This window comes from Borostomias antarcticus (genome assembly GCF_949987555.1).
Source record: "Borostomias antarcticus genome assembly, chromosome: 5".
Taxonomy (NCBI): domain Eukaryota; kingdom Metazoa; phylum Chordata; class Actinopteri; order Stomiiformes; family Stomiidae; genus Borostomias; species Borostomias antarcticus.
In genome coordinates, this window is record NC_140238.1 from 11827022 (window position 1) to 11852010 (window position 24989).

The 24989-nt window shown below is 49.7% G+C and overlaps 2 protein-coding genes across 3 annotated transcripts; one reads left to right on the forward strand and one right to left on the reverse strand.

Annotated features, from left to right (window-relative positions):
• Positions 1-489: 489 nt before the first annotated feature.
• Positions 490-13786, reverse strand: nrde2 (NRDE-2, necessary for RNA interference, domain containing). Of its 2 annotated transcripts, none has more exons than XM_084438671.1 (14): positions 13725-13786; positions 12470-12578; positions 11908-12087; positions 9145-9303; positions 8489-8978; positions 7626-8034; positions 6078-6211; positions 5464-5584; positions 4719-4897; positions 4019-4420; positions 1821-2821; positions 948-1089; positions 753-824; positions 490-653 (listed from the first exon to the last, which is right to left on the reverse strand). In XM_084438671.1, the coding sequence occupies exons 1-14, from the start codon at positions 13783-13785 to the stop codon at positions 528-530; spliced, it is 3585 nt and encodes a 1194-aa protein (XP_084294797.1). In that variant the 5' UTR covers position 13786; the 3' UTR covers positions 490-527. The 2 variants fall into 2 exon arrangements, with proteins under 2 accessions (XP_084294797.1, XP_084294796.1); XM_084438670.1 differs by having other exon boundaries at positions 11908-12090.
• A 1651-nt stretch (positions 13787-15437) lies between these two features.
• On the forward strand, positions 15438-24958 carry calm1a (calmodulin 1a). The gene is made up of 6 exons (XM_084438700.1): positions 15438-15521; positions 22233-22263; positions 23020-23163; positions 23737-23843; positions 24044-24179; positions 24433-24958. The coding sequence occupies exons 1-6, from the start codon at positions 15519-15521 to the stop codon at positions 24459-24461; spliced, it is 450 nt and encodes a 149-aa protein (XP_084294826.1). The 5' UTR covers positions 15438-15518; the 3' UTR covers positions 24462-24958.
• The last annotated feature ends 31 nt before the right edge of the window (positions 24959-24989 follow it).

Consider the following 24989-nt stretch of genomic DNA (forward strand, 5'->3'; position numbering starts at 1 on the left):
GGAACATCCTGCTGATTGGCTAACACCCATCAAACATGTAGTTCAAAACAATGCACACCATTTTCAGATTGAACTCACCTTCTCAATCTGATAGGGGAAAATGCCATATATGCTGTATATCTTTAAACCAATCACAATACCTCTCCCTGGAATGGAAAACCCAGTGTACCCTCATGTCACGGTTAACAAACTCAGTTTTCACTAAACCTGCTGTCTGGAATACCTCCGAGGCAACAAACTGTCTAGTAGATTAAACTGTAGTAGAATACATATCAGATTCCACCTTTATAAAAAGTAAACATTTATTTCATAAGAAGTTTAAAGTAATAGATACAATATTCAATCCATCAAAATATGGATATTTCTGAATGAACATTTTCACATATTCCATCTGTTTTTATTGTCAATCACTGGCAGTGTGGGATCCTCAATCCCCCAGCAGCAGTGCATGTGGGATGTGTTGGTCCTCCAGCAGAACTTCTACCTCCTGCATGGACAGGCTTGGCAGCAGTGCATTGTGGGATATGTCAGTCCTCCAGCAGGATGTCTATCTCTTCCATGGGCAGCCTCAGTCTCAGCTCCTTCTCTGTCATCAGGTCCAAAAACTCCTGAACACACTCCGGGAACAGACGCACCGCGTCCATGTACACACCCTGGACCACACACACACACAGTGAATATTTTTATCAGGTGGAATATTACAGTGCAAAAGGTTCCACACATGCAGTAGTAAGTAGTGTATCAGTGTTGACCTTAGCCCAGGGGACATCCTGCAGAGCCTTGTAGAAGATACCCCTGGCTCTCTCCACATTCCCCTCAGACACCTGGACAACACACACACACACAAATAAATAAATACACATGTAAACACACACACACAAATAAAAACAAGGCATCTTGTATACACACACAACCACAGGTGTAACAGGAAGTGTTTCCTATTTTACCAGGAAGTGCATGTACATCCTCCACAGCAGTGGACAGTGAGCCCCTTGCTCCGTCGCCAAGGCATTCTCGAACAGTGAGCGGATACGGTTGCTAAGGCCGTTTTCCGGAAGGGCAGGCAGCACATCTCCATGGGAACCAGACCTGCAGAAACGGAGAGACAGCCCAGGAACAAAGTAACTGTAGGGCTCGGTCATAACACACACCACCATGCTGATACTCCACAGGTGTGTCCACCAACAAGCTGGATGTAGCTAAACAGTGCCAATCGCACAGCTGCTGAGAACACACTGGGAGAGTGCTCAGCACTATACAGCTAGCTAGCTAACATTATTTAGAATCTATGGTTGTATCATATATCATCAGTATGTACAGTAAGGGATAACGGATTCGCCTCGGGGATCCGAACGCATTGTCTGGCTTTTATTTTCCGATAATGACCAGCTGGCCATACGTTATCCCGCTTAATACACGGCTACTTACCAACGACATTAATACTATAGGCTTACACTTTTTATTACGCCAGCGACATGGTTCCGTGTGCTTGGGCAACGGGCGTTTTCAGACATAATTTCAGGCTACAACAGCCAAACTGGTATTGTTTAGAATGTTCGGCAACTTTCAACTGTCGCCCATAGACGTGTTGCCCTAAGCAGTGGTCAATATTGCTCAGTTGCCCTGACGTCAGTCAATTATCGAGAAATTATTGACCGGTAGAATGCGCAATTGTGATGATGTTGAGAATGTGATGATGTTGAGAAAGATGATGAAGATGAAGGTGGTTCACACAGCATCCATCTCACACAGCTTACAGAGTCCTTCCTACACTCGGACAGCATGTCCCCCAAAATGACACCTCCCCATCATCCTCTCACCTGAGGGCGGAGTCCAGCAGCTGCTTCCTGCGCTGCTCGGCGCTGATGGCGAAAAGGTGGGGCACCACGCAGGCGTTGCCCCTAGAGATGCGGTGGTAGAACCTGCGTGCGCGGCCGGCGCTATGGTAGCGGTTCTCCACCTGCACGTACAGCCGCCACAGGGGGGCGCTGGAGGGGTGGAGCTGCAGGGATGAGGTCAGGGCCTCCCTCAGGGGCCGCAGGGGGAACACGCTGGTGCTGGTGTGATGGCGCAGGAGAGCCGCCCGCTGGACGGCCAGGGACTCGCACTCCGTGGCTAGCTGGCTAGCCTCCTCGTTGTTAGCGCCGTTAGCATGGCTAGGATCACCGTTCACGTTAGCCTTGCCAACCTGGCTAGCGTCGCTGTTAGCGTTAGCCTGGCAGGCCCTGGAGTGGAGCCCGCCTAGCCTCTCCTTGGCCAGGCCGTACACAGCCTCAGCTGCCTCCACCCCCACCGTCAGGTATTGAAACAGGGCATAGCACCCCACCAGACCAGACACCAGGCTGGGCTGGTTGAACCGTCCCAGGCCGGCCGTCTCCTGCCCCTGGTCCACCTGCCTCTCCAGGCTGGTCAGGCAGCTGTCCAGGGCTAGCTCATAGGCCCTCCTTGCCTTCAGCACCGCTACAGGGGCCAGCTGCCCTGAGAACGCCGTGTAGCCGCCCCCCTCCGCCAGCTTGGTCAATAAGTACACCGCCGCCGACCCCGCCCCTTCCGCCACTTCCAACTGGGCATACAGCAGGCACAGGTGGCAGAGGGCGGAGTCGGCCAGCCCCCCGGCTACGCCCATCCCCAGGGCGGTGTCGAACACCTTGCGGGCGTCGGCCAGGTTGCCCAGGAGCCACTCCAGGTGGGCGTACTCACGCCAGAGCGCCAGGCGGCCGCGGTTCTCCGGCTCCTTCAGCAGGCACTTGGCCACGCGCTTGCTCCGCCTACCCTGGGCGCGCAGGCGCTTCCTGTTGCCGCTCCGCACACAGCGCAGCACCTGGGGAGGCGAGGAGGAGACACCGTCATTCCCTTGTTGTGCAACTTTTGCCTCCTGCTACTTGCAGATTGTAAGCTTGCGAGATTGCTTAGCTTGCTAGCTGAGTATTTGTTCATGACTTGTTAGTTTGCCCAAGTTTAGATTTCACTTTCACGTTCTGACAAGTATTTTAAAGTATTAAAAAAATGTTTTTTTCGCATTCTGGCTACATCCATAAACATTTGAAAACCACTTCCAATTCATTTTTATAAAAATCTATTTTGTTACACGATAAACTAGAGGCTGATAATAGTCTACCAAGAGCAATCAAAACATGAAATGGCTTAAAAAATGTTTTTCGCTGTTGGCTACCAAATGTAGGCTACGTCATCCTAGTCCATGCTTTTCTCGCTCCAACTCTTGCCCTAACAACGTGCTTGTGTTGAACCACAAAGGAAAAATAATATAGGCTATTCTTGCTAAATAGCAAGCTAGTAGCTGGGTCAGGGTAGTCAATTTAAGAAGCATTTTCGCATCTGTCTACTCCACTCTGCCCCGGGGTGCTGCCCCGCACACAAGTGTGCGTGTGTGTGTATGTGTGTGTGTGTGTGTTTGTGTGACAGCCACAGCACCGGAGCGGAGGAGAGAGAGGCGAAAATGCTTCTTAAATTGACAGCCCTAACCAGAGACCCGCAGAGAGTGTTTTGAGGGAGAAAACACAAGCATGAAATCAGCTTCTGTTCAGTTGCACTTTTCGCGAGTAACTCAAAGGTTATGACGACGTTAGTATTGGTTGTGAGTATCGGGACAAAAAATGAATACTCTGAATGCTAAATTGAACCCTGTATACCAACCTACCGAACGAATAGTGGAATAGTCAAATTACTCAGGCCAGCCCTAAGAAGTACTATAGTATAGTAGCACTTTGGAAGTACTGTAGCACGTGTACACATTTGCGGTAAAGTAGTAGTAGAGTAGTAGTACTGATTTCCTTTCTGTTGGTTTACAAACAAGTGTTCTAGCCCTGAAACCTCCCACTGTCCCAGTTCTGTCACTCAATGAATAGAAAAGAGGAGAGGAAAGAGAGAGAGAAGAAAGGGAGAGGAGGAAGAGGAGAGGAAGGAGAGAGAGAGGAGTGGAAAGAGAGAGAAGAGAGGGAGAGGAGGGGGAGGGAGAGGAAGGAGAGAGAGAGAGAAAGAGGAGAGGCCTCCCTTTTACCTTGAGTTTCTCGTAGCGCAGCCAGCAGAGATACAGCACCGCCCTGTGTTCAGCGGGGAACAAGGGGAGGAGCATCTGGAACATGTCGGTCAGAAACTCCTCCCCCTGTTTCCCGAGACCTGCCCACTTCCTGGCGCCTTGCAGGGTGGTCATGTGACCCACGGGAACGACCAGCGGGGTGGGAAGGTGGTACGCTGTGAGCGTGGGCTGGGGCCCCTCCTCCTCTCCCAACAGAGACAGGTCCTCCAGTAGCAGGCTCTGCCAGGGGGCACCGTGAGATGGGGCGCAATCTGGCACCCCCACTGGCACACCCAGGAACTGCAGGAAGTGGAGCACCAGGCGCAGCTGCAGCTCCGGACCAATCACACGTATAAGAGATGAACCAATGTCATCAAACAAAACCTGGGGAGAGAGAGGGATGAAGGGACAGAGGGGGAGGTGGAGGGATGGAGAGAGGGAGGGATGGAGGGAGGGAGAGAGAGAGGGATGGAGGGAGGGAGAGAGAGGGAGGGAGGGAGACGGAGAGGGAGGGAGAGAAGGAGAGAAGAAAGTGGGAGAGGGAGAAGGAGAGGTCAGATGGTGAGAAAAACAGAGGGATTGAGACAGCAGAAGAGGTATGTTGACAGTGAATACAGACAGATACACCCAGTCTTGAGAGTTCATTAGACACAAGCACGTGACCACAGGTCTCAGCCAATACCTGTCTGTCTGGGTCCTCACAGTCCTCCACTGATTGGCCCTTGGCTTTGTCCGGCCTCCAGGGCAACCAGTGGCTGGCCTCGCGGGACATCTCCACATCCAACCAGATCCTCCACCTCGGCCAGGTCTTATCCTTCAGCTCCGCCTCCTGATCTTCATCATCATCCTCATCATCCTCATCTGCCACACACCATTCAGTCACCGAGGTTAGAGGCTGGATTCAAGGAATCAATCATGCTTATTTGTCATAAGTACAAGATACAGTGCAATGCTCGTGTGTGTGTGTGTGTGTGTGTGTGTGTGTGCGCGCATGCGTGCTTTCACATTAACTATACAAAGAATAGTTAAACAAGAAATGTGGTCTCTTGTGGGGACACTGGATGTGTGGATTTTCGAGACAGTGACTGTTTATCTTCTGTGTACGGTATTGTGATAACACACGTCCTCTACTCTAATGAGACCTCACACCGTGTGTGTGTGTGTGTGTCCTCACAAGTTTAGGGTTAATTTTAGGGTCAAAGGGTACAATAAGGGTTAGGTTTAAGGTTCAGAGGTTATGTTTAGTCTTAGGTTTAGGGTTAGTTTTTGGTGGTTTTCTGGGGTTTTAGGTTTAGGGTTAAGGACAGGGTTAGGGTCAGGGTGAAGAGTCAAAGGTTATGTTTAGGGTTATATTTAGGGTTTAGGGTAAGGGTTAGGTTTAGGCGGTCCCCACAAAGATAGGAAGGTCCGGGCTGTGTGTGTGTTACCTGTATTAGGGAGCAGCCAGCCTCCTCTCTCCTGCTGCAGCATCCAAGCCTTCCAGCCCCTGGCGGCCCTCTCCCCCACCCTGGGCTCCCCGCTGTCCCAGAACGGCTCAAAGAACTCCACCTGGACACACACGCACGCACGCACGCACCACGCACACGCGTGCGCGCGCGCACACACACACATATATATACACACACACACACACACACACACACAAACCCACAAACACACACACAAAGGGTTGATGATCTTGTTAGGTAATGAATGATAATGATGTGTTTACCATGCCCACCCATGGAGGTACGTGGTGTTCATTAGAGCAGTTAACATGCGTGATCACGTCTTTGACTTTGTCTCTGTCTCACTCACTCTCTCTCACACACACTCAGACTCACACACACACAGTGTGAGGTCTCATTAGAGAAGGGGATATGTGTTATCACGATACCGGAGACAGAAGATAAACAGTCACTGTCTAGAGAATCCACTTGCACACACACACTGTGTGTGAGTGTGCGCTTGAGTTTGTGTGTGCGTGCGTGTGTGTGTGTGTGTGTGTGTGCGTGTGCGTGCATGTGTGAGTGTGTGTTTGTATGCGTGTGTGTGTGTGTACCTGCTGTCTGGTAGGCAGGTCTTTGACACTGTCTGGTTTGAAGAAGGTGAAGTCCAGCAGAGCCTGGAACAGACAGGTGGACTTCTCTGAGTGACCTGCCTGCCGCAGGAAATGACACTGCTGAATGAAGATGTCTGAGGACGGGGGAGAGAGAGAGAGAGAGAGGGAGGGAGAGAGGGAGAGGGAGGGGGAGAGAGGGAGGGAGATAGAGAGAGGGGAGAGAGGGAGGGAGATAGAGAGAGGGTGAGAGAAGGAGGGAGGAAGGGAGGGAGAGAGAGCGAGACAGACTCATTAAACATCCATTCCAGCATCTTCTGGTGTTTCAGAGCAACACTCCGAGCAACCGAGCGAGAGAGAAGCATAAAACCAAATAATCTCTCCAGAATGAAATATTTAACAGGCCAATCAAATCCCCTGTCCCGCGGTAATATGGTTCTCATAATCCTTTATTACTCTCTTAATTATTAATCTGAGGTCATAATTATTCATCTAGAACTGAGCCTAATCTGGCTCTGGGTAATCAGCCCCTTCTGGATCTGGAATTCTCTACATGGTGCAGCTGGTTTTATATACAAGTATCTATGCTCTGTTGTATACACAGGCTGCAATGTTCCTGTTTGAACACTAGATGGCGCCGGTGTCCAGGAGTGGAGATGGAGAGAGCCTGTGGTAGAACAGCTCCAGAGCCAGGCCCTGCAATCTATCTCTGCCCACTCCTCACATTTACCCATCCACCCACCCACCCACCCTCACTCTCCTCCCTCCCTCTCTCCATCCTCCACCTTCGTTCCATCCTCCCTTCACCTCCTCTTGCTTCTCAACCTCCCTCCATCCCTCCATCCACCCACCATCTTTCCTCTCTCCTCCTCACCGGTCCACTCTAACCAGTCAGCCAGCCAGACCAGTGGCACCACCAGGTGGATGGATGGTGCAGGACAGACAGTATGCACACAGCAACACCTGATCCAGCCTGCTCTGCTGGGCTAATATCTCCATCAGTTGTTTACATCAGCTCTAGCCTGGCGTCACCATCCTGATCACGTGAGCTCACATTCTGTTTCTCTCTGCAGATCAGTCTGGTCATGCTCCCATTCAGACTGCTAGTCACAACCGTTCATCTAATATGGGGCGGGTTGATACAACGACTGTACTCATTTAATACGATGATACAATGACTAACCCACGTTTTCGTTGCTCTGATTGGTTGTAGGTCTACCCTATTGCGTCCAGAGGCATTTTGGTCTGAGACTGTTATTGACGCCCCTCGGAAATCGAAAATAAATTCAGAAGCTCCAGACCCTTCGCATCTTTGTGAATTGGGTCTGGGGAAGCCAGGCTACAAAACATCAGCTCTACACCAAGCCTACATCATGCTGTGTGCAGAGAGCAGAGAAACAGACAGAGAGAGGGGCTGGGAAACAGAAGAAGACAGACAGAAGCAGAGAGAGAGAGAGAGAGACTGGGAGAAAGAGAGATAGAAAAAGACAGAGAAACAGAGAGACCTGTAGTCTAGCGTATGAGCAGTATCAGCAATGTGAACTCATTTACCCAGCATGCTTTCCTGGGTGCCGGGGAGGGCAGGATGTGACACCATACTCCCGTCCTGCACGGCGGAGAGCGTGCTCAGGCACTTCCCGTAGGCGGCGTTCACCCTGGAGACGGAGAAGGCACTGAAGTGGCTCTGCGCGAACAGCAGGTACTCCCGCCACAGGGGGGCGCTGTTGGGGTGCAGGAACACCAGCTTCCTCCACTCCTTCTGCAGCCTGGCAGGCTCCCAGAGCTCCCGGCTCAGACGCAGCCTCTCCAGCTGCAGGGCCACGCAGCCGGGGTTGGTCTCCACTGCGCGCTCCACGATGCACAGCTTCCTCTCCACGGAGGCTCGCACCGACCGCCCGCCACGGCCCGCCTCACCATCGGACCCCTGGAACGCTGCGCCTCCCGCCTCCCACAGCTCGTCCTGAGACACAGAGAGGGAGAGAGGGATGGGGGGAGAAAGGAGAGGTAGAAGAGAGAAAAGGGAGGAAGGGTGAGAGAGGTGAGAGAGAAAGTCAGTAACGATGGCAATGAGTAGTCAATCAGTCAATTCCTAACCAGTTAACCAATTAAACAGCTCACCAGTTCACCAATTAAACAGCTAATCTGTTAACCATGTAACCAGCTAACCATGTCACCAGCTAACCATGTAACCAGCGTACCATGTAACCAGGTAACCAGCATGCCATGTAACGAGCTAACCAGGTAACCATGTAACCAGCCAACAATGTAACCAGTTAACCAGGTAACCAGCTTACCAAATAACCAGCTAACAAGGTAACCAGCTAACAAGGTAACCAGCTAACCAGGTCACCAGCATACCATGTAACCAGTGTACCATGTAACCAGTGTACCAGCTAACCAGGTACTCAGCTTACCTGGAAGTTGAGGAACTGCAGCCAGAGCTGGGTGTCTGTGGGCGTCTCCCTCAGCCTCCTGTTGAAGTCCTCCACCCTCTCAGCCAGCAGGGCGGCGACGCCGTCCCCATCTTTGGGGGGGTCCTGGCCACACCCCTTGTCTGCCTGGCCACGCCCCTGCAGCCAGAGGGAGGTGGAGTCATCGTACACCCCCAGGGGGTTGGCCCAAGTTACCCGCCCCGGGGCGGATCCCGACGTCCCCGCAGCCCCGCCCTCAGCAGCATTGGGCGGCAGGGGGATGAAGGAGGCCGCGGTGGCGCCGGGCACTGGCTCCGCCCCCCCGGGCAGGCTGGGGATGGGTGGGGCTCTCAGCAGGGGGCGGGCGGAGGAGGAGAAGTAGCGTTCGTTCTGCTTCCTGTTCCTGTCGGACCGCTTCCTGTCTGACTCCGCCCAGCTGACCGCCTGCCTGCGAGGGTCCAGACCGAGAGAGGACTCCCCCTTCCTACGGTACCTGGGGGGAGGAGAGGGGGAGAAGAGGAGGAGAGAGGGAGAGGGAGAAGAGAGGGAGAGAGAAGAGAGAAGAGGAGAGCGTGGGAGAGGGAGGAGAGGGGTGAGGGTTCAGAAGAGGAGGAGGAACGGGGGTGATGTTTTAGGAGGACTGAGAGGGGTGAGCTCACCTGGCGATGTCCCCCCTGTACAGGGACTTGTACTCCCAGTTGGCGGGGTCTGCCTTGCGGTCCAGGCAGAAGGGGCGAGCAGGGGGGCTCTGGAGGTCATCCAGCCACACAAAGCTGCCCTCTAGCTGGGCCTGGCTCGGGGCCTGGGGGGGCGGCTGGCTGGAGGAGGAGGCAGGACAGACTTCACATCAAAGCAGAGTGAGAGTCAATCCTAACACTCAGAACACTGCGCTGGCTAGATCCTAATGCAGGGTTGCCCACACTTTTTTGAGTTGTGAGCTACTTTTAAAATGACCAGCTCCATTCTGGGGCCTCTTCTGTTCAACATTTACATGCTCTCACTAGCTCATATTATGGAAAACAACAAAATATGCTACCATAGCTATGCAGACGACACACAAATTTATTCATGTTAGTGCAGAGGAGGCAGAATCAAGAGAGTATTGAGACAACGCTCAATCAGTCGGTGATGTTTAACTGATGTCACCTCAGTTATTGGCCTATGTTAGAGCATTCTGAAGGAGGCTAGGGTCAGTAAGTCGCGGTCAGCAGATTTAGACTGCAGATGAGGACTAACTGACCGTGGGGGACTAGAACCCTCACTGGTACAGTACAGCTCTTCCTGCTATTCAAACTCTATGTCTACATACATTTAATGTAATTATAATTCTACAAATTACCCACGGAGTACCCTCACTGCTGTAACACGTCCCCTCTCATTTGGTATGACAGAATTGGGCACATAAGGTAAGTGAACATGTGAGTGGCGGCAGGTATAGCGAGTAGGGACACTCACCATATCACCAGGGGACTATAATCCCATACAAGTGCTGAGTAAGTGCATTGAACAAATCAACGATTGGATGTGCCAGAACTTTCTTCAACTAAACAAAAATAAAACTGAGGTAATTGTCTGTGGAGCCAAAGAAGAATGATTAAAAGTAAGCGCTCAGCTCCAATCAGTAATGCTAAAAACCACAAACGAAGCCAGAAATCTTGGTGTAGTCATGGACTCAGACCTGAATTTCAACAGTCACATTAAGACAATTACAAAGTCAGCCTACTATTACCTGAAGAATATATCAAGGATTTATGTCTCAGCAGGATCTGGAAAAATGTGTCCATGCGTTTATCTTCATTAGACTCGACTACTGTAACGGTGTGTTTACAGGTTTCTCTAAAAAATCGATCAGACAGCTGCAGCTGATTCAGAACGTCAAGAAAGTGGATAACATCACTCCAGTTCTGAGGTCTTTACACTGGCTTCCTATCTGTCAAAGAATTGACTTTAAAATACTGCTGTTGGTTTATAAAGCACTGAATGGTTTAGGGCCAAAATATATTTCTGATCTGCTGCTACGTTATGAACTATCCAGACCTCTCAGGTCGTCTGGCACAGACCTGCTTTCTATCCCCAGAGTTAAAACAAAACATGGAGAAGCAGCGTTCCGTTTGTATGCTCCACGTATCTGGAACAAACTTCCAGAAAACTGCAGGTCTGCTGCAACTCTCAGTTCTTTTAAATCAAGATGGAAGACTCTTCTTTTTGCCGCTGCTTTTTATTAAATCAAAGAATTACTCATTCACACACTGCATTGTAACTTTTCCTGTATTTTATTTTTCCTGCATTTTGTTTTAAATGTGCTTTTTTGCATGTTGTTTTATATGACCTTTGTCTTGATGCTTTTAATGTCTCATGTAAAGCACTTTGAATTGCCTTGTTGCTGAAATGTGCTATACAAATAAACTTGCCTTGCCTTACCAATTACTTCACACTGGAAGTAGAACGTTAACTTTGTTGTACAGTATATTTGCCTTACACAATCTTAACAGGTAACAATCAGCTTGCTTGTCAGAACAGTGTCTTCTTTAGCATACTTAAATAACTCAATCACACAGCACAATACACTCTGATGACTTGCACTGAATGGATCAGCCAGGGTTGCATAATCCTGACTATTTTGAGTGTCTGATTGATTTTGGTAGGCTTCTATCAGCCCTTTAGGGCCATGGTTCAAAATAGATTTTATAAAATGAGTTGTACAAGCCTAAGCAATGACAAAATCAGCCCACATAAAATAAAATCATTAAAATACTCAGCTAAACTGTAGTACAAAACGGTCATGTTTGTAATCTACAAAGTAGCAGGAGGAAAAAGTTGCTAATTTGGACAAGAGAGGTGACGTGACTGCTTGCCTCCGCACACGCAACTTCAACTCGCGTCATGAAGTCACCTTTTTTATGGCTTTTCTTTTGAATGGCTTGGGATCTACCAGCATAGCCTCTTCAATCTACTGGTCGATCACGATCGACGTATTGGGTACCCCTATCCTAAGGTATGGTCCCATGATTCCCCTGGAAAAGTGTTAATCACATTCACAGAAGTCAGTTTATGTAACCAACGTCAAAGCACCACGTTAGCATTGACGTTTCAACTTAATTCAAAGGGGGGCTGCTTCTGACCAATTTTGCTGCAGGAAATTCCAGCTCCGAACAGAAAATAGATTTAAAACTCCCATGAAGTTGTGGAGGTCGTTAAATGTAGGCTAGGACTGGAACGGGAGAGAATCTCAATGAAGTCTCTGTCGTTGAGAGCAGAGAGAGAGAGAGAGAGAGAGAGAGAGAGAGAGAGAGAGAGAGAGAGAGAGAGAGAGAATGTGTGTGTGTGTGTGTGTGTGTATACAGTGTGTGTGTGTGTGGGGGGGGATTTCAGAGACTGGCCCCAGCTCCAGGCGGTCATTTCTCAAGGGTCAGGGGTCATACCTAGGCTCCTCCTCCTTGGCCTTTCTCAGCAGGTCGCTGGGGTAGACGGTGTCCGAGTCCGACCCACTGCTCCTCCTCCTGTGTTTCTTCTTTTTCTTCTTCTTCTCCTTCTTCTTCTTCCTCTTCTTGGACAGCACATCGTTCCTGTCCTCCTCCTCCTCTTTCTCACTTGCCAACAGTCTGCTGGGGAGGAAGGAAATAATATAACACACACACACTCACACGTGACCCTCATGAGATCACCCACCCTAGAAGACAGAACGCAAAGTCTGAATACTGTTATATACTTGAAGACGCTATGCTATGTTCGAGCAAGGACAATATGCCATGTTGGAGGTAGACATAACACTGACATTTCAAGATTGAGTTTAGCACACTAGAAGATCCAGCTCTCAGAACGAACAGATCCACGGTGCTGCTGTGTGGAGGGATAGAAACAGAGAGTTCTTCCATCTCCAGAACAACGAAATACAATCGATCGTCAGAGCAGCAGAGGTAATAATGGCCTAACGATTAGGTGTGATTATGATGACCATGCGGCAGCAGCAGCAGCCGGCGGTACCTGGATTCTGCCTGGTCCTTCTGAGGCTCGTTGGCCTTTTCCAGCGCACGCTGGTGGAGGGAGAGAGCCTCCTCCGTACAGAAGCTCTGGTTGGTCAGCCATCCCAGCTCTGCGCAGAGGAGAGATCAATGGTTAATCAATGGCAATTAGCTCTCTGGAGCTTTCAGCCTGAGGATTTATCAGCCCTGGTGACGGCTATATCGGGCCGTGCAGAAAGAGAAAGGGGAGATGGGGGAAGGAGGGAGAGAGAGTGTGTTGAGGCCAGCAGAGATAGGTAACACAAGCCAGAGAGCAGCCATGGCTCTATTCTAATCGGGCTAAAATTTTAGAGGATTAGAGAATTAGTAATGCATTCTACAACTCTGTCTGATGATGGTAGTGGAGACAACACACAGTGCTGTTGATGAGGAGTGTGGGTTGACATCTTCCTGTTGATCATGCGCCTGTTGCTGTACTCGACTCAAGAGATCATCATCAGGGAGCCATTCATCCTCCACACTAATCTGCTGTGTTCAGTCTGTATCTGTCAGTTTCACTGTTCCCCATGATTAAAATGTAAAAGTCCATTCTACTCAAGAGCCCTAGCTTCTACTTTTCAAATCCAGTTCAGAGCTTTATGAGCTTCCTTGTTTGTCTGGTCCTTGTCCAACGTTGTCAGAATTCTCATAGGCTAGTGTGTGCAGGTTAGGTGCATTCTACACACTCTATACAAATTCAAACGGACAGTGAACGCATTCTGCTCTTTTTTTCTGTCTTGTTTTCTCATTGAATAGTAGTGGCTTGGGGCTGGCAGCACTCCAAATGTAGGTAGTTTCAAGGCCAGACACATGAGTTATTTCGCTGATATACACTCGCTGATACACGTAAACTACGTTAGCCTACTGTACGCTGCAGATCTGTATTATGTAGTATGTGGAGCGCAGCGAGCCAACGTAATATTTGAGTCTTGAGGGGTAGTAGTAGGCAGGCTACCTGCCTGCACCCTCATGTCTATTACACACCTGTTAGCCACGCTGTATTGAGGTTTACATTCACGACATAAACTCGGACAAGTAAAGGGGATCATGCATATCGCACTGAATTGGCAGGTTAGGTTTTATAACGGTAGCAGTTGAGCAACTCAAACTAACGTTCACATAACGCTAGCTAACTTCGGTGGCTAGCTAGCCAAGGCAGCAAAGTAGGTAGAGAAAGACAGCGATTTCAGGTAACTGCGCGCACAACATCTCTATACATGAATACATGGGATTCTTACCTTTAGGCGCTTTATCATCTTTTTTACTCGCTAATTCTGCAAACGCTGGAAACAGAGCCATCTCCCAGCAAGCATGTAAACAGTCGCACTAAAATGATGTCACTGCCACTGGACAATCTTACAGATAAATGGATCCTTTTCCCCTTAGCTCAACTTTTAATATTTTCCAACGCTTAATTGGCATGCATTATAGATATCGTTCTGCCCCAACTGTATTAGGTATATATCTGGTTTGTAACATTTTCTAGTCTCAAAAATAATAACATACAGAATAGAAAATATACCGGTTTGTGTATGTTTTTGTTCATAGGAAAAACACAATTTAATTTCATTTAATAATTCGTTTTTGAGCATACTTGATTAATCCTTCTCCTATAGCCTAGTTAAGTGAATTCATAATTATCGTATGGTTTGCCCCATTCAATCTGTAAACCACATAATAGGTACACAGAACACATTATGGTAGACCCATCATGTCGTTTCGAATTCTGCGACTGCTTAAATAGGCTATAGGTTTTTTTTTATTTTTGAGCGACCAATCGCTGATCACCGCTCCTTCCGACAGGAATCAAACCCCTGTCATACTGGGAGATGTGGACTATAAACTCGAATGACAAACTGAACGGAAAAAATATTGTCGGAAACATTCTTGTTACATTGCAATCAAATAAACACAGTTACAACGCATATGTGCACCGTCTTCTTTAACTGCGCTGGTATCCTCGGCGCCATTGCTTGACGCATTGCAGATCTAACGTAGCCAATCCCGGACGCTTGTACAGTGTGCAGAACATTGCAGGTCTACTGTAACCAATCAGCAGGCCCGTCTCAAAAAGAGCTGCAATTTCCCCAGCGTCAACAAAAGAGGCAGGCCAACGTGTAACCTTCCGCAGACGGAAAGAACAGTGCGTAGCATAAAGTAGTCCGCCACTGATCCAAATCAAACGCAATAGCGCACCAGCGGCGCACTACTGTCAAACCATAAAACATGGACAGAGCAGAGCAGGCCAGCGGACTGCAGATATGCTGCTGTGCCAAACCAGAGTGCTCTCTGCATTATCACTGTCAGGCGCTTTTGGAAACTTTATGTGAAACTATGCACAAGCATTATGTGTATATTTGGATAGAATTTGGAATAATATGAAGACTGGCACAAGTCAATGTACTGATAATCGATACCTTGACCGTCTTAGGCCTGCAAAGGCTATTACATTGATCAGATATAAGATGTTTGGATCTTGACTGAATTATTGTGAGTGAAGTTGAGGATTTGACGCTACAGTTATGTTGGTTTTAGTGCTAGCAAGACAGGCAACTCCATACTATAACAAATACATAACATGTATGTAACATGCCAATACTGGCATACGTGTTGTGTTCCTTCAACACAACATTTGTCAAATGGAGTCTGATATGGTCCTTTCTGCACTGAGTTACATATCCTCATGTGTCTGTTAGTGCTGATGGCTATAGTCTGTTATCATATTCCACTACATGTGTTAGCCTATTTCTCTGTGTCTGCTCTTCTCTGTCTCTCCCTCCACCCCCCATCCACCCCCCATCCCTCCATCCGTGCCAAGTGATGCTGATGAGAGAGGGATGTCGCCTACCCTGCAGAGGGAAAATGCGGAAGTGAGTGAGCAGTGTTTCCAGCGGCGGAGGAATACAGCGCGCTATATAGACGCAGCCCGCGGTGGCCGCACACACCTCCAACCCATCAGAGAGTTCACTGGGTGCGGGTCAATCTCCTAGCCTCTAGCTTTAGAAAAACCAACCCACGCAGCGCCGACAGATATGGTATGTATAATGTATTAATAGAATGCATTAAGAATATACGATTGTGTACGTTTTAAATGTTACATTAGGGCATTTGGATGGTTGTTTGGTTTTTGATTCTCGTTGCGTAAAGCGCTTCCCAACGGCGCCCGCGGATCGGCTTTGGGATCGCGCACTGACTGGGGGTAGTCGCTCCGTGCCTGGTGGTCGTTCTACTGTCTGTATTTTATGTTTCACGGCTATTCTGTGCTCCGATGTCGCGGTACGTCGTGGCTGTCGACTAGTCAGAAGCACGGTGATAACTGATCTGTGTGGATCTCAAGAGAAATGAGGATGTGGCTTCGTGTCTGCAGGACCGAGTCCACGCGCGCTGCAGATTAGGCGCAGTTAACGGTTTTGTCTGATGTTTTATCATAATCCCGGAGACACCGGGATCTGAACGGTCTAAATCTTTTAACTTGTAGCGGGTGATCAGACTTTGGCCAGGCTGGTTGTATAATATTCTGTCATATGTTCACACACACACACACACACACACACACACACACACACACACACACACACGCACAAACACACACAGTTGGACTTCTGAGGAGAACGTAGGGTATCTGTTGATGCGGTCCTGGGACCACTGCTGGACCGTAGCCTAGGCTACTCCAGATCTGAAAGGCAGCTGAGGGGGTTTGGCAGGTTTTCTTCGCAGCCCGCTCTTCTATACTTCATATCAGCTATACTTCATATCAGCGATGGCGTCTATCCCAGTAGCCTACCGATCTCTCTCAATTATAACCGGGAGAGACGATGAAATAATAATGAATCAGTCACCGTTCTGAAGCATGAAAGTAGAGGCTATTTCCATGTAATATTAATGAAGAGCGATCTGGCTCAGACTCACAGTAATGCCTGTCCCATTTCTATTGGATTCATTCTTCAATCTGTTTGATAGGCTACATCATATGGATTTATTGATCATTGTATGGTCAGAACCAGTACTTTTCATTCAAGTAACATTGATTCTTTGAAATGAGGTCTTGTTCTTGCGGTAGTCTACTAGACTGTGCGCCAGATGGGTTGCAGGAGCTCTTGGCGTGACAGATCTGTCAGTTCAGATGGGAGCGCGGCGCCTCCCCTGTCCCGCTCCCGTTCATCATCACAGGACCCAGGTTCTCTTCATCATGTGGTTCACCGTTTCTAATTGCTGTCACATGAGGCCCAGCGTTCAGGAGGGAGGGCGAGCCTCGCTGGGCGAGCCCACCGTGGGAGACTTGGATCCGGGTTGTGTAACCAGCGGGGGGGGGGGGTATCTTGGAGAAGACAACGTTTCCCCGAGCTCAAAGCGTGCCTTGTTTCCCCCGAGAGCACTGGAGGAATGTCTCCAGCTGAGTGGGAGTAACAAAGCCACGGATTGTAGCCTGTGAGAAACAACACACAAACAAACACACGCACGCACACACACAAACAAACACACACAAACACACACACGTACATACACACATCATCATCATCATCACTTCATGAGATGGATGAGTGCATTTAGTCTCCTTGTGCTTTAAGAGGTGAAATGATGTCCTGAGCTTGCTCTGCAGCCAAAGAGAGAAAGAGGAGGAGATGAGAGTAGGAGGAGAGAAGATGACAGCAGAGGAGGGAAGAAAGACTTCCCCGCAGAGTGACACAGAAGATGTCTCTTAACTTCTATGGCGTCATCCTATAGAGAGAGAAGACTCAGCGAGCAGCTCTCAACAGCCCTGGTGTCTCCATGCAGTAGAAGCAACTCTTTTACTCTCAGTTCACTGTCTCACAATGCCCACAGGCTCCATGCTAACTCTTGCTGACTGACTGACTGACTGACTGACTGACTGACTGACTGACTGACTGGCTGGCTGACTGGTTGGTTGGCTGACTGACTGACTGACTGGCTGGCTGGCTGGCTGGCTGACTGGCTGGCTGGCTGGCTGACTGGTTGGTTGGCTGGCTGACTGACTGGCTGATTGACTGGCTGGCTGGCTGACTGACTGGCTGACTGATTGGCTGGTTGACCGACTGGCTGATTGGCTGACTAGCTGACTGACTGACTGGCTGACTGACTGACTGACTGGCTTGCTGCCTGGGCCGGCTGACAAGCTATAGTAACTGACCGACTGACTTGTAACAGACACAGACAGATTCTGACTTGCCTGCCTGTCTATTTTCACTGTCTGGCCAACTCCTGCTGGCCTTTTGCAGCCTGTTAAGTTGTCCTGCCGACTTTTTACAGCCTGTTAGGCTGTCTAGTTGGCTTTTTACAGCCTGTTAGGTTGTCCTGCCGGCCTCAGAAAAGCAGGACGAGGGCTGAAGGAATGCCCACCCAGCTCACATCACCAACCCTCCGGGCGTGATTAGGGATGGGTATCGGGAACCGGTGTTTTTTGGTACCGTCACATACATCATTGGATCAGTACTGAAATATCAATAAGCTCATGGACAAACGGTGCTGCTATCGGTATTTAATGCATTCGTTTCATAAATCCATGGAGCCACGTTCATTTCATAAATCAGCCAACGCAGCTGGCATCTGTCCCCTAATCACGACGAAGCTGCTGGTGACAGGCGATGATGTCGCAAATATTGTTTGCCTCTCTCTAGTAGGCCACTTAAGGAAGTAGGCATAGTGGCGGGCAGGGCAAAATGGTACTTCACCAAATCTACCGACGGTGCTAAATGCAATTTATGTAAAAAGTTAGTTGTGTCCAAAGGGGGTAACATCAGCAACCTCATGAAACACTTACAAGTTTCACATTTGGTTAATGTGAAGCAGTGCACCATGTTTGAGTGCTTTAGCAAAGCGGCTAATGCTAACTCTGGTGGTTCTGATAGCAATGCTGCAGCAGTAGATGAGCCAGGCTAAAAATGCAGGTAACACCCATTATCATTATTATAAATAAGTCTGTACAGTGTTTCCCCAACCATTGCCTTGGAGAGGCAGCCTGCCCCCCAACGGGACGTCCCACCCCTCCTTAAAAGAACCCCCCAAAAATGAATGCCAACAATCGCAGACTTTAAGATCGCTAACGTTTTTTGTCATAAGTCAATGGAGTTTAACATATCGAAAATGAGTGAGAGATGATGAAAAGAAAATATTTTCGGTTGCTGTAGCTAGCTACATAAGTAATGTAGCCACAGTTTAGTCTATGTCTTCTGATGTTAGTAACTGTTACTGTTAACTGGTTACTGGAGATTACCACAGCCCTTAACCCCAGTTACCACCCCCCTTCCAGAGGCACATTATCAGACACCCTCATAACTGCTTGGTATGCAGTGTAAAAGAGCAACATCATAGGTGAGCTTGCCAATGTGTCAAAAGTAGCCGTAACCAGCAATGACTGGACAAGTATCACACAGGCTCACTATTACAGTGACAGTCCACTATGTAGATGAAGGCCAGCTGAGACAGAAACATCGACCCAGGCAGTGTATGAGTCCCAAAGTGGTAGATTAGTATCGATAAGTATCGGTATCAATACCGGTATCGATAAAATCCTAACGATACCCATCCCAAAGCGTGATGCTGCAATGGTCCCAGACCTCCCACCGTGTAGTGATGACTAGCTCTGGCCCTCCCGAGGCCCCCCCTAAGCCCCAGCTCAGAGATCAGGGGGAGCAGGGGGATGTAGGATGGTCCCTCATGAGAGCTGGGTAGTCAACCAGACCCAGAGACTGGCATCAGAGCTACAGAAAGAATCAATATTACATAATATACAGTATATTATGTAACATATACTGTACAGTACACTCATAGAGCAGATGAGTTAAAAACAACATGTTGTGTTATTTTAACACATCCGTGTGTTTAGTAAAGTTCAGTATAACACAACGTGTTGTTTTTAACACAAGTTCTAAGTGTGCATACAGTACAGTAAGGCCTACATTTGGTTGGTACAGTATGGTGTTTAGTCATGATGAACCAAGTCCTGTCAAGCTGTAGAATAGAGGAGTGTTTCAGTATGAGTTCTTCTGGTGATGAGAAGCCATACAGGCGTGTATTGGTCAGAGTAGGGGATCCCCGATAGACAGGCAGACAGACAGACACAGGCAGGCTGACAGACAGACAGTTAGGGAATCCCAACAAGACCCCTCCCTTCTCTCTCTCTCTCTCTCTCTCTCTCTCTCTCTCTCTCTCTCTCTCTCTCTCACTCTCTCTCTCTCTCTCTGCCTTTTTCTCTTGATCACTCACCCTTTTGCCCATTCTGTCTCTCTCTCTCTCCCTCCTTCCCCCCAGCCCTCTGAGCTTCCCTGTGATGTGTGTGTGTGCATGCGTGAGTGTGTGTGGTTTTTAGCTCAGTGTGTGTGGTTTTTGGCTCAGTGGACCAACAGCACCAGCAGAGCAGGACTGCAATAGCCCAGATTTCTGGGAGGTGTGTGTGTGTGTGTGTGTATGTATGTTTCTGCAGTATCCTAGGTCTGCACACCCATTGTAATAACCATTGTTAATGTAATAGGTGCAGATTAGGATGTGTGTGTGTAATGCAGTATCCTAGGTCTGCAGAGAATGGAGGCTGCAGCATGCCTGGCCCGGGGGCCCTCTGGGCTGTCTGTCTGTGTCATGGTTCCCAACCACCTCTGCTGCACCAGCCTGCGGTCACACTCCAGGCCGTAGGGCAATGGACAGGAGCGTGTGTGTATATCTGTGTGTGTGTATCTATGTGTGGGTGTGCGCGCGCCATGGTGCGCAGTAGTGTGTGTGTGTGCTTGTGCGCTGTAGAAAGTGCTGTTTGTGTGTGTGCGCTGACCCAGGATGCACCTGGTCATGTGACCTGTCCCTAATCAGCGGAGTGCTCTGCCACTCCCTCCCCGGGAGGGTAACTGTAGAGACGCGCTGACAGGCCAGCTCACCGCGGGGGGGTTGAGACTGAAAACCACATCAGTCACCTGCGGCAACAGGTCGCCGTCACAACCATGACATATTGAAACGGAGGAAGCGATGCGTGTCTCCAGATACCCAATACTGCTGACACCCCTCAGACCATCACCTCCAGCCAGACCACCCCGGGAGGGACTGACCTGTCCAGCCCTGACCTCTCCTGGAGCTGGGCTGAGCACCTGACCAGGATCCACTCCCCAGCACCACAAGCCTTCAGGCTGGGGCTCGGGACGGATTCTCTCTCTCTCTCTCTCTCTCTCTCTCTCTCTCTCTCTCTCTCTCTCTCTCTCTCTCTCTCTCTCACACACACACACACACACACTCAGACAGACACAGACAGACAGATGGTGAGAGAGAGACAGACAACTTGGCAGAGAGACAGAAGGCTTGGCAGACAGACAGCGATACAGTAGATCGACAGACAGAAAGTCACATTGACAGACTGGAGGGCCAACAGACCGACCGACTGACAGGTCAGACAGACCGACCGACTGACTAACAGGCATAGGCCGACAGACAAGACGAAGCTGGCCGTCCGACCCTCCTCCGGCTGTCCGTCGCCATGCCTAAGCACCGCGCGCCCCTCTACCCCCCCGAGGACGAGCTGGTGTGCCTCTCCACGGTGTACGACCTCCTGGACCAGCAGCGGCTCTTCTACCAGGAGCTGCTGCGGCAGCAGGAGCGCAGCTACCGCGGCTTCCTGCAGGTCCTGGCGGACTCGGCCACGGCGCGCGCCGACGGCCTGCTGAGGGAGCTGCGGGGCGGTCTGGCGGCCGCGCACCGCGACCTGGCCGAGGTCAGGCGCCAGGGCAGCCGGAACACCGAGCGCCTGGCCGAGGGGCTGGCCGAGGGGCTGTCGGCGGTGCGGCAGACGCTGGACGGATTGGCGGCGGGGGGCGGGGCCGGCGGGAGAGCGAGGGCGGCGGCGGGGGCCATGGGGAAGATGGGGGCGGGGCCTCTGCGTCTGGAGGCGAAGGAGCCCAGAGCCAAGAAGCTGGTGGCCGACCTGACGGACATTCACTTTGACGCCTTTCAGGTCGAGACGCGCGCACAGGCCAAGATAAGCAGTTATCTGGAGTAGTACGGGTGTACGGGAAGGAGATAAGCTCTGTCTACTGGTAGTAGTCCAACTCGTGGCTACATTAGCGCTGTCTGCTTGCCAGTTCTATTATAGGTAGTGGATTAGTCAGGTCTGAGTGATGTTTAGATGTCCTCGCCAGACTGTGACATAGTAGTACAGATACGTCTTAGCCGCGCATGCGTGTGTGTGAGCGTGTGTGTACACAGCAGGCTGCCATGGGTAACTGTTCCATCTTGTAAGACATACCTCTCATGTCCTCATCAGGGGTCTCTGAACTCAGACTGGATGGTTGGGCTGTCTGACTGTGTGCGGTCCTGGGCTGTCTGACTGTTTGACAGGCTATCTGTGAGGACAGAAAGGAACTCAACCCGCTGATGCATATATTCATTTATATATATGCTCATGAATATTCACATGTAATCAGCCACTCACAAGGTTTACATTACAGCAGAATCGATGCATGAGCGGCAGAAGGAGCTAATCAACATGCATTTCAAAGAGCTCGGAGTATCGACTAGCCCAGGTGGATGTCTTGTAGCAGTAGATACCTCATCCGTCAGTGTGTATACCACATCAGCTTGTAATGTAGCCTGCTGGATCAGCTACTACAGCTGTGTACTAGAAGCAGGGGTTGACGACAGCGGCTCATGTTCCATCTGACTACTGAAACTGTACATACATTGATTGAATACTGTTGATCATCTCCTCTCTCTCTCTCTCTCTCTCTCTCTCTCTCTCCCATCCCTCCCTCCAGGCTGACCAGCTAACAGAAGAGCAGATTGCCGGTAAGCATCAATATCAGCTAGTCTGTCTGTAAATATGTGACTCTGACTGGGAGGGTTAGAGTAGACACTACACCCAGTATACTATAGCAGTGTCTGTATCTGCAGTGTGTACTCAACTGAACTCTATTGCACTGTACTGTACTGAACTCTACTGTCATAGCAACCACACGTGTTGTAATGAGCACACTCTGACATCCATCATGAATCACCTGTATCTTCAACACATCACAGGAGCTTGTCCTCTCCATCGTTAGTTCCATCAGCTACAGTCTGGGACGTGTTTTTCAACAGCCCTGAAGGGAATCACTCCTGTGCATAGTTTGGCAGTGACTCATGACCATCTGGCAGTGATGATTTAAAGAGAACTGTGCTGAGGATTTACCTCAATGATACCGAGGCTGTTCATTTACATTTACAGTTTGGAACTATTGTTTTATAGGTTCCTTTACATGTCCATACTGACTCTCTCCTCTCCCCTCTTCCCCCCACTCCCTTCTTCTCATCTCTTCTCCTCCTCTCTTCTCATCTCCTATCATTCTCTCCTCATCTCCACTCCTCACCTCCTCTCCGCTTCTCTCTCCTCCTCTCTCCTCGCCTCCTCTCTTCCTTCCCTCTCTCTCTCTTCCTCTCCTCTTCTCTGCTCATCTCCATTTCTCACCTCCTCGCCTCTTCACCTCCTCTCCTCATCTCCACTCCTCTCTTCCTCCCCTCTGCTCTCTCTCCTCCTCCCCTCCCCTCTCCTCCTCTCCTGTGCAGAGTTCAAGGAGGCGTTTTCCCTGTTTGATAAGGATGGTGATGGCACCATCACCACTAAGGAGCTGGGCACCGTCATGAGGTCGCTGGGCCAGAACCCCACCGAGGCTGAGCTGCAGGACATGATCAACGAGGTGGACGCTGACGGTCAGTACGGCCACCAGGAGGGTGTCTGTGTGTAGGGCAGGCTGTAACTAAGCAGGTGGTGTAGTAACAGATGATGATCTACCCTGAGTTCTGGACTGTGTTGGTACAGCTCCCTGGGACCGGACAATATCTGGAGTCCAGTCAGTTCACACACACACACACACACACACACACACACACACACACATACACATACACACACACCTAGGATAGAACGGGGGCTGCACTGCAGTTAGTCAAACTCTATTTCAGGGATGTAACCTTTACTTGGAACACACAAACAAACACACGCACAGATAAACACACACAAACAAGCACACAGACAGACAAACACACACTAACAAACACAAACAAACACACACACAAACTCCCCCAACATAAACACACCTCCATAATCCTCAAGTAAATCCCATCAGCAGAGGTGTGTGTGTGTGTGTGTGTGTGTGTGTGTGTGTGTGTGTGTGTGTGTGTGTGTGTGTGTGTGATCCTGTCATGGATATAGCCACCGGGTCACCTGACCCAATCTGACCGGCCCACCTGACCTCTGACACTGCTTCTCTCTCCGGTTGCTAGGCAACGGTACCATTGACTTCCCGGAGTTCCTGACGATGATGGCGAGGAAGATGAAGGACACAGACAGTGAGGAGGAGATCAGAGAGGCCTTCAGGGTGTTCGACAAGGTGGGTCTGTGTGTGTGTGTGTGTATGTATGTGCATATGCCTCTGTGAGTGTGGGTGTGTGTGTTTGTGTGTGTGTGTGTGTGTGTGTGTGTGTGTGTGTGTGTGTGTGTGTGTATGAGAGAGAGAGTGTGAGTGTGTATGTACATTTGCCTCTGTCTGTGTGTGTGTGTTTGTGTAACAGTGTCCACGCCTCCCTTCAGGATGGTAATGGCTACATCAGTGCAGCAGAGCTGCGTCATGTGATGACCAACCTGGGAGAGAAGCTGACGGACGAGGAGGTGGACGAGATGATCAGAGAGGCCGACATCGATGGAGACGGACAGGTCAACTATGAAGGTACACGCATGCACGGGTACTCGCGCACACACACACACACGAGCACACACACTCATACACACACGGGCACTCACACACACATACACGCACGGGTGCGCACACACACACACACACATACACGGGGGCACAAGAGAGAGACAGATGCACAGGACAGGTCAAATATGAATCTTCACAGTTGTTGATGTTTTTGTTGTTGTGATGATTTGCTCCATCCTCCTAATGGTGTTTGTTTGTTTCCTTCTTGTCCCTGCAGAGTTTGTACAAATGATGACAGCCAAATGAAGCCCCGCCCCTCCTGATCTCCTTAGAAGACAAAAAAGAATCAGTCAAATGTTTTACTTACCTCTCGCAAAAATATACATTTATTCATACCGTTTCTGTATAGAAAACATAACTGAATGTTGAAAAATGATTAAATCTGTCCACATAAAGACGTTTAAAGAAAAAAAAAACTCGGAAAAAAAGCAAAAATACAAAAAATGAGTTGCATGTACTGGTTAGTGGTTATGGTCCCATGGTCGCAGAGTTGAACACCAGTAATACCAGATCTAATAACCAACCAGCAGCCACGCACAGCTCCGGGGGGCCCTGCCCCCTGGTCACACGTGCTTGTGGCGATGTTTGGGCTGGCCAATCGTCTTCTTTTATCTCCTCTTTCTCTTCTTCATGCATGCAGCTTGAGAGGTGGAGTCACGGCGTGGCGAGGGCTAGGGCCCCGCCCCCGCGGCACTCTGGGATTGGTGGGAACTTCTGAACAGCCTATCCGGAGAGAGACAAGCTCCCGGGGGAGGGGGGGGGGGGGGGGGGGGG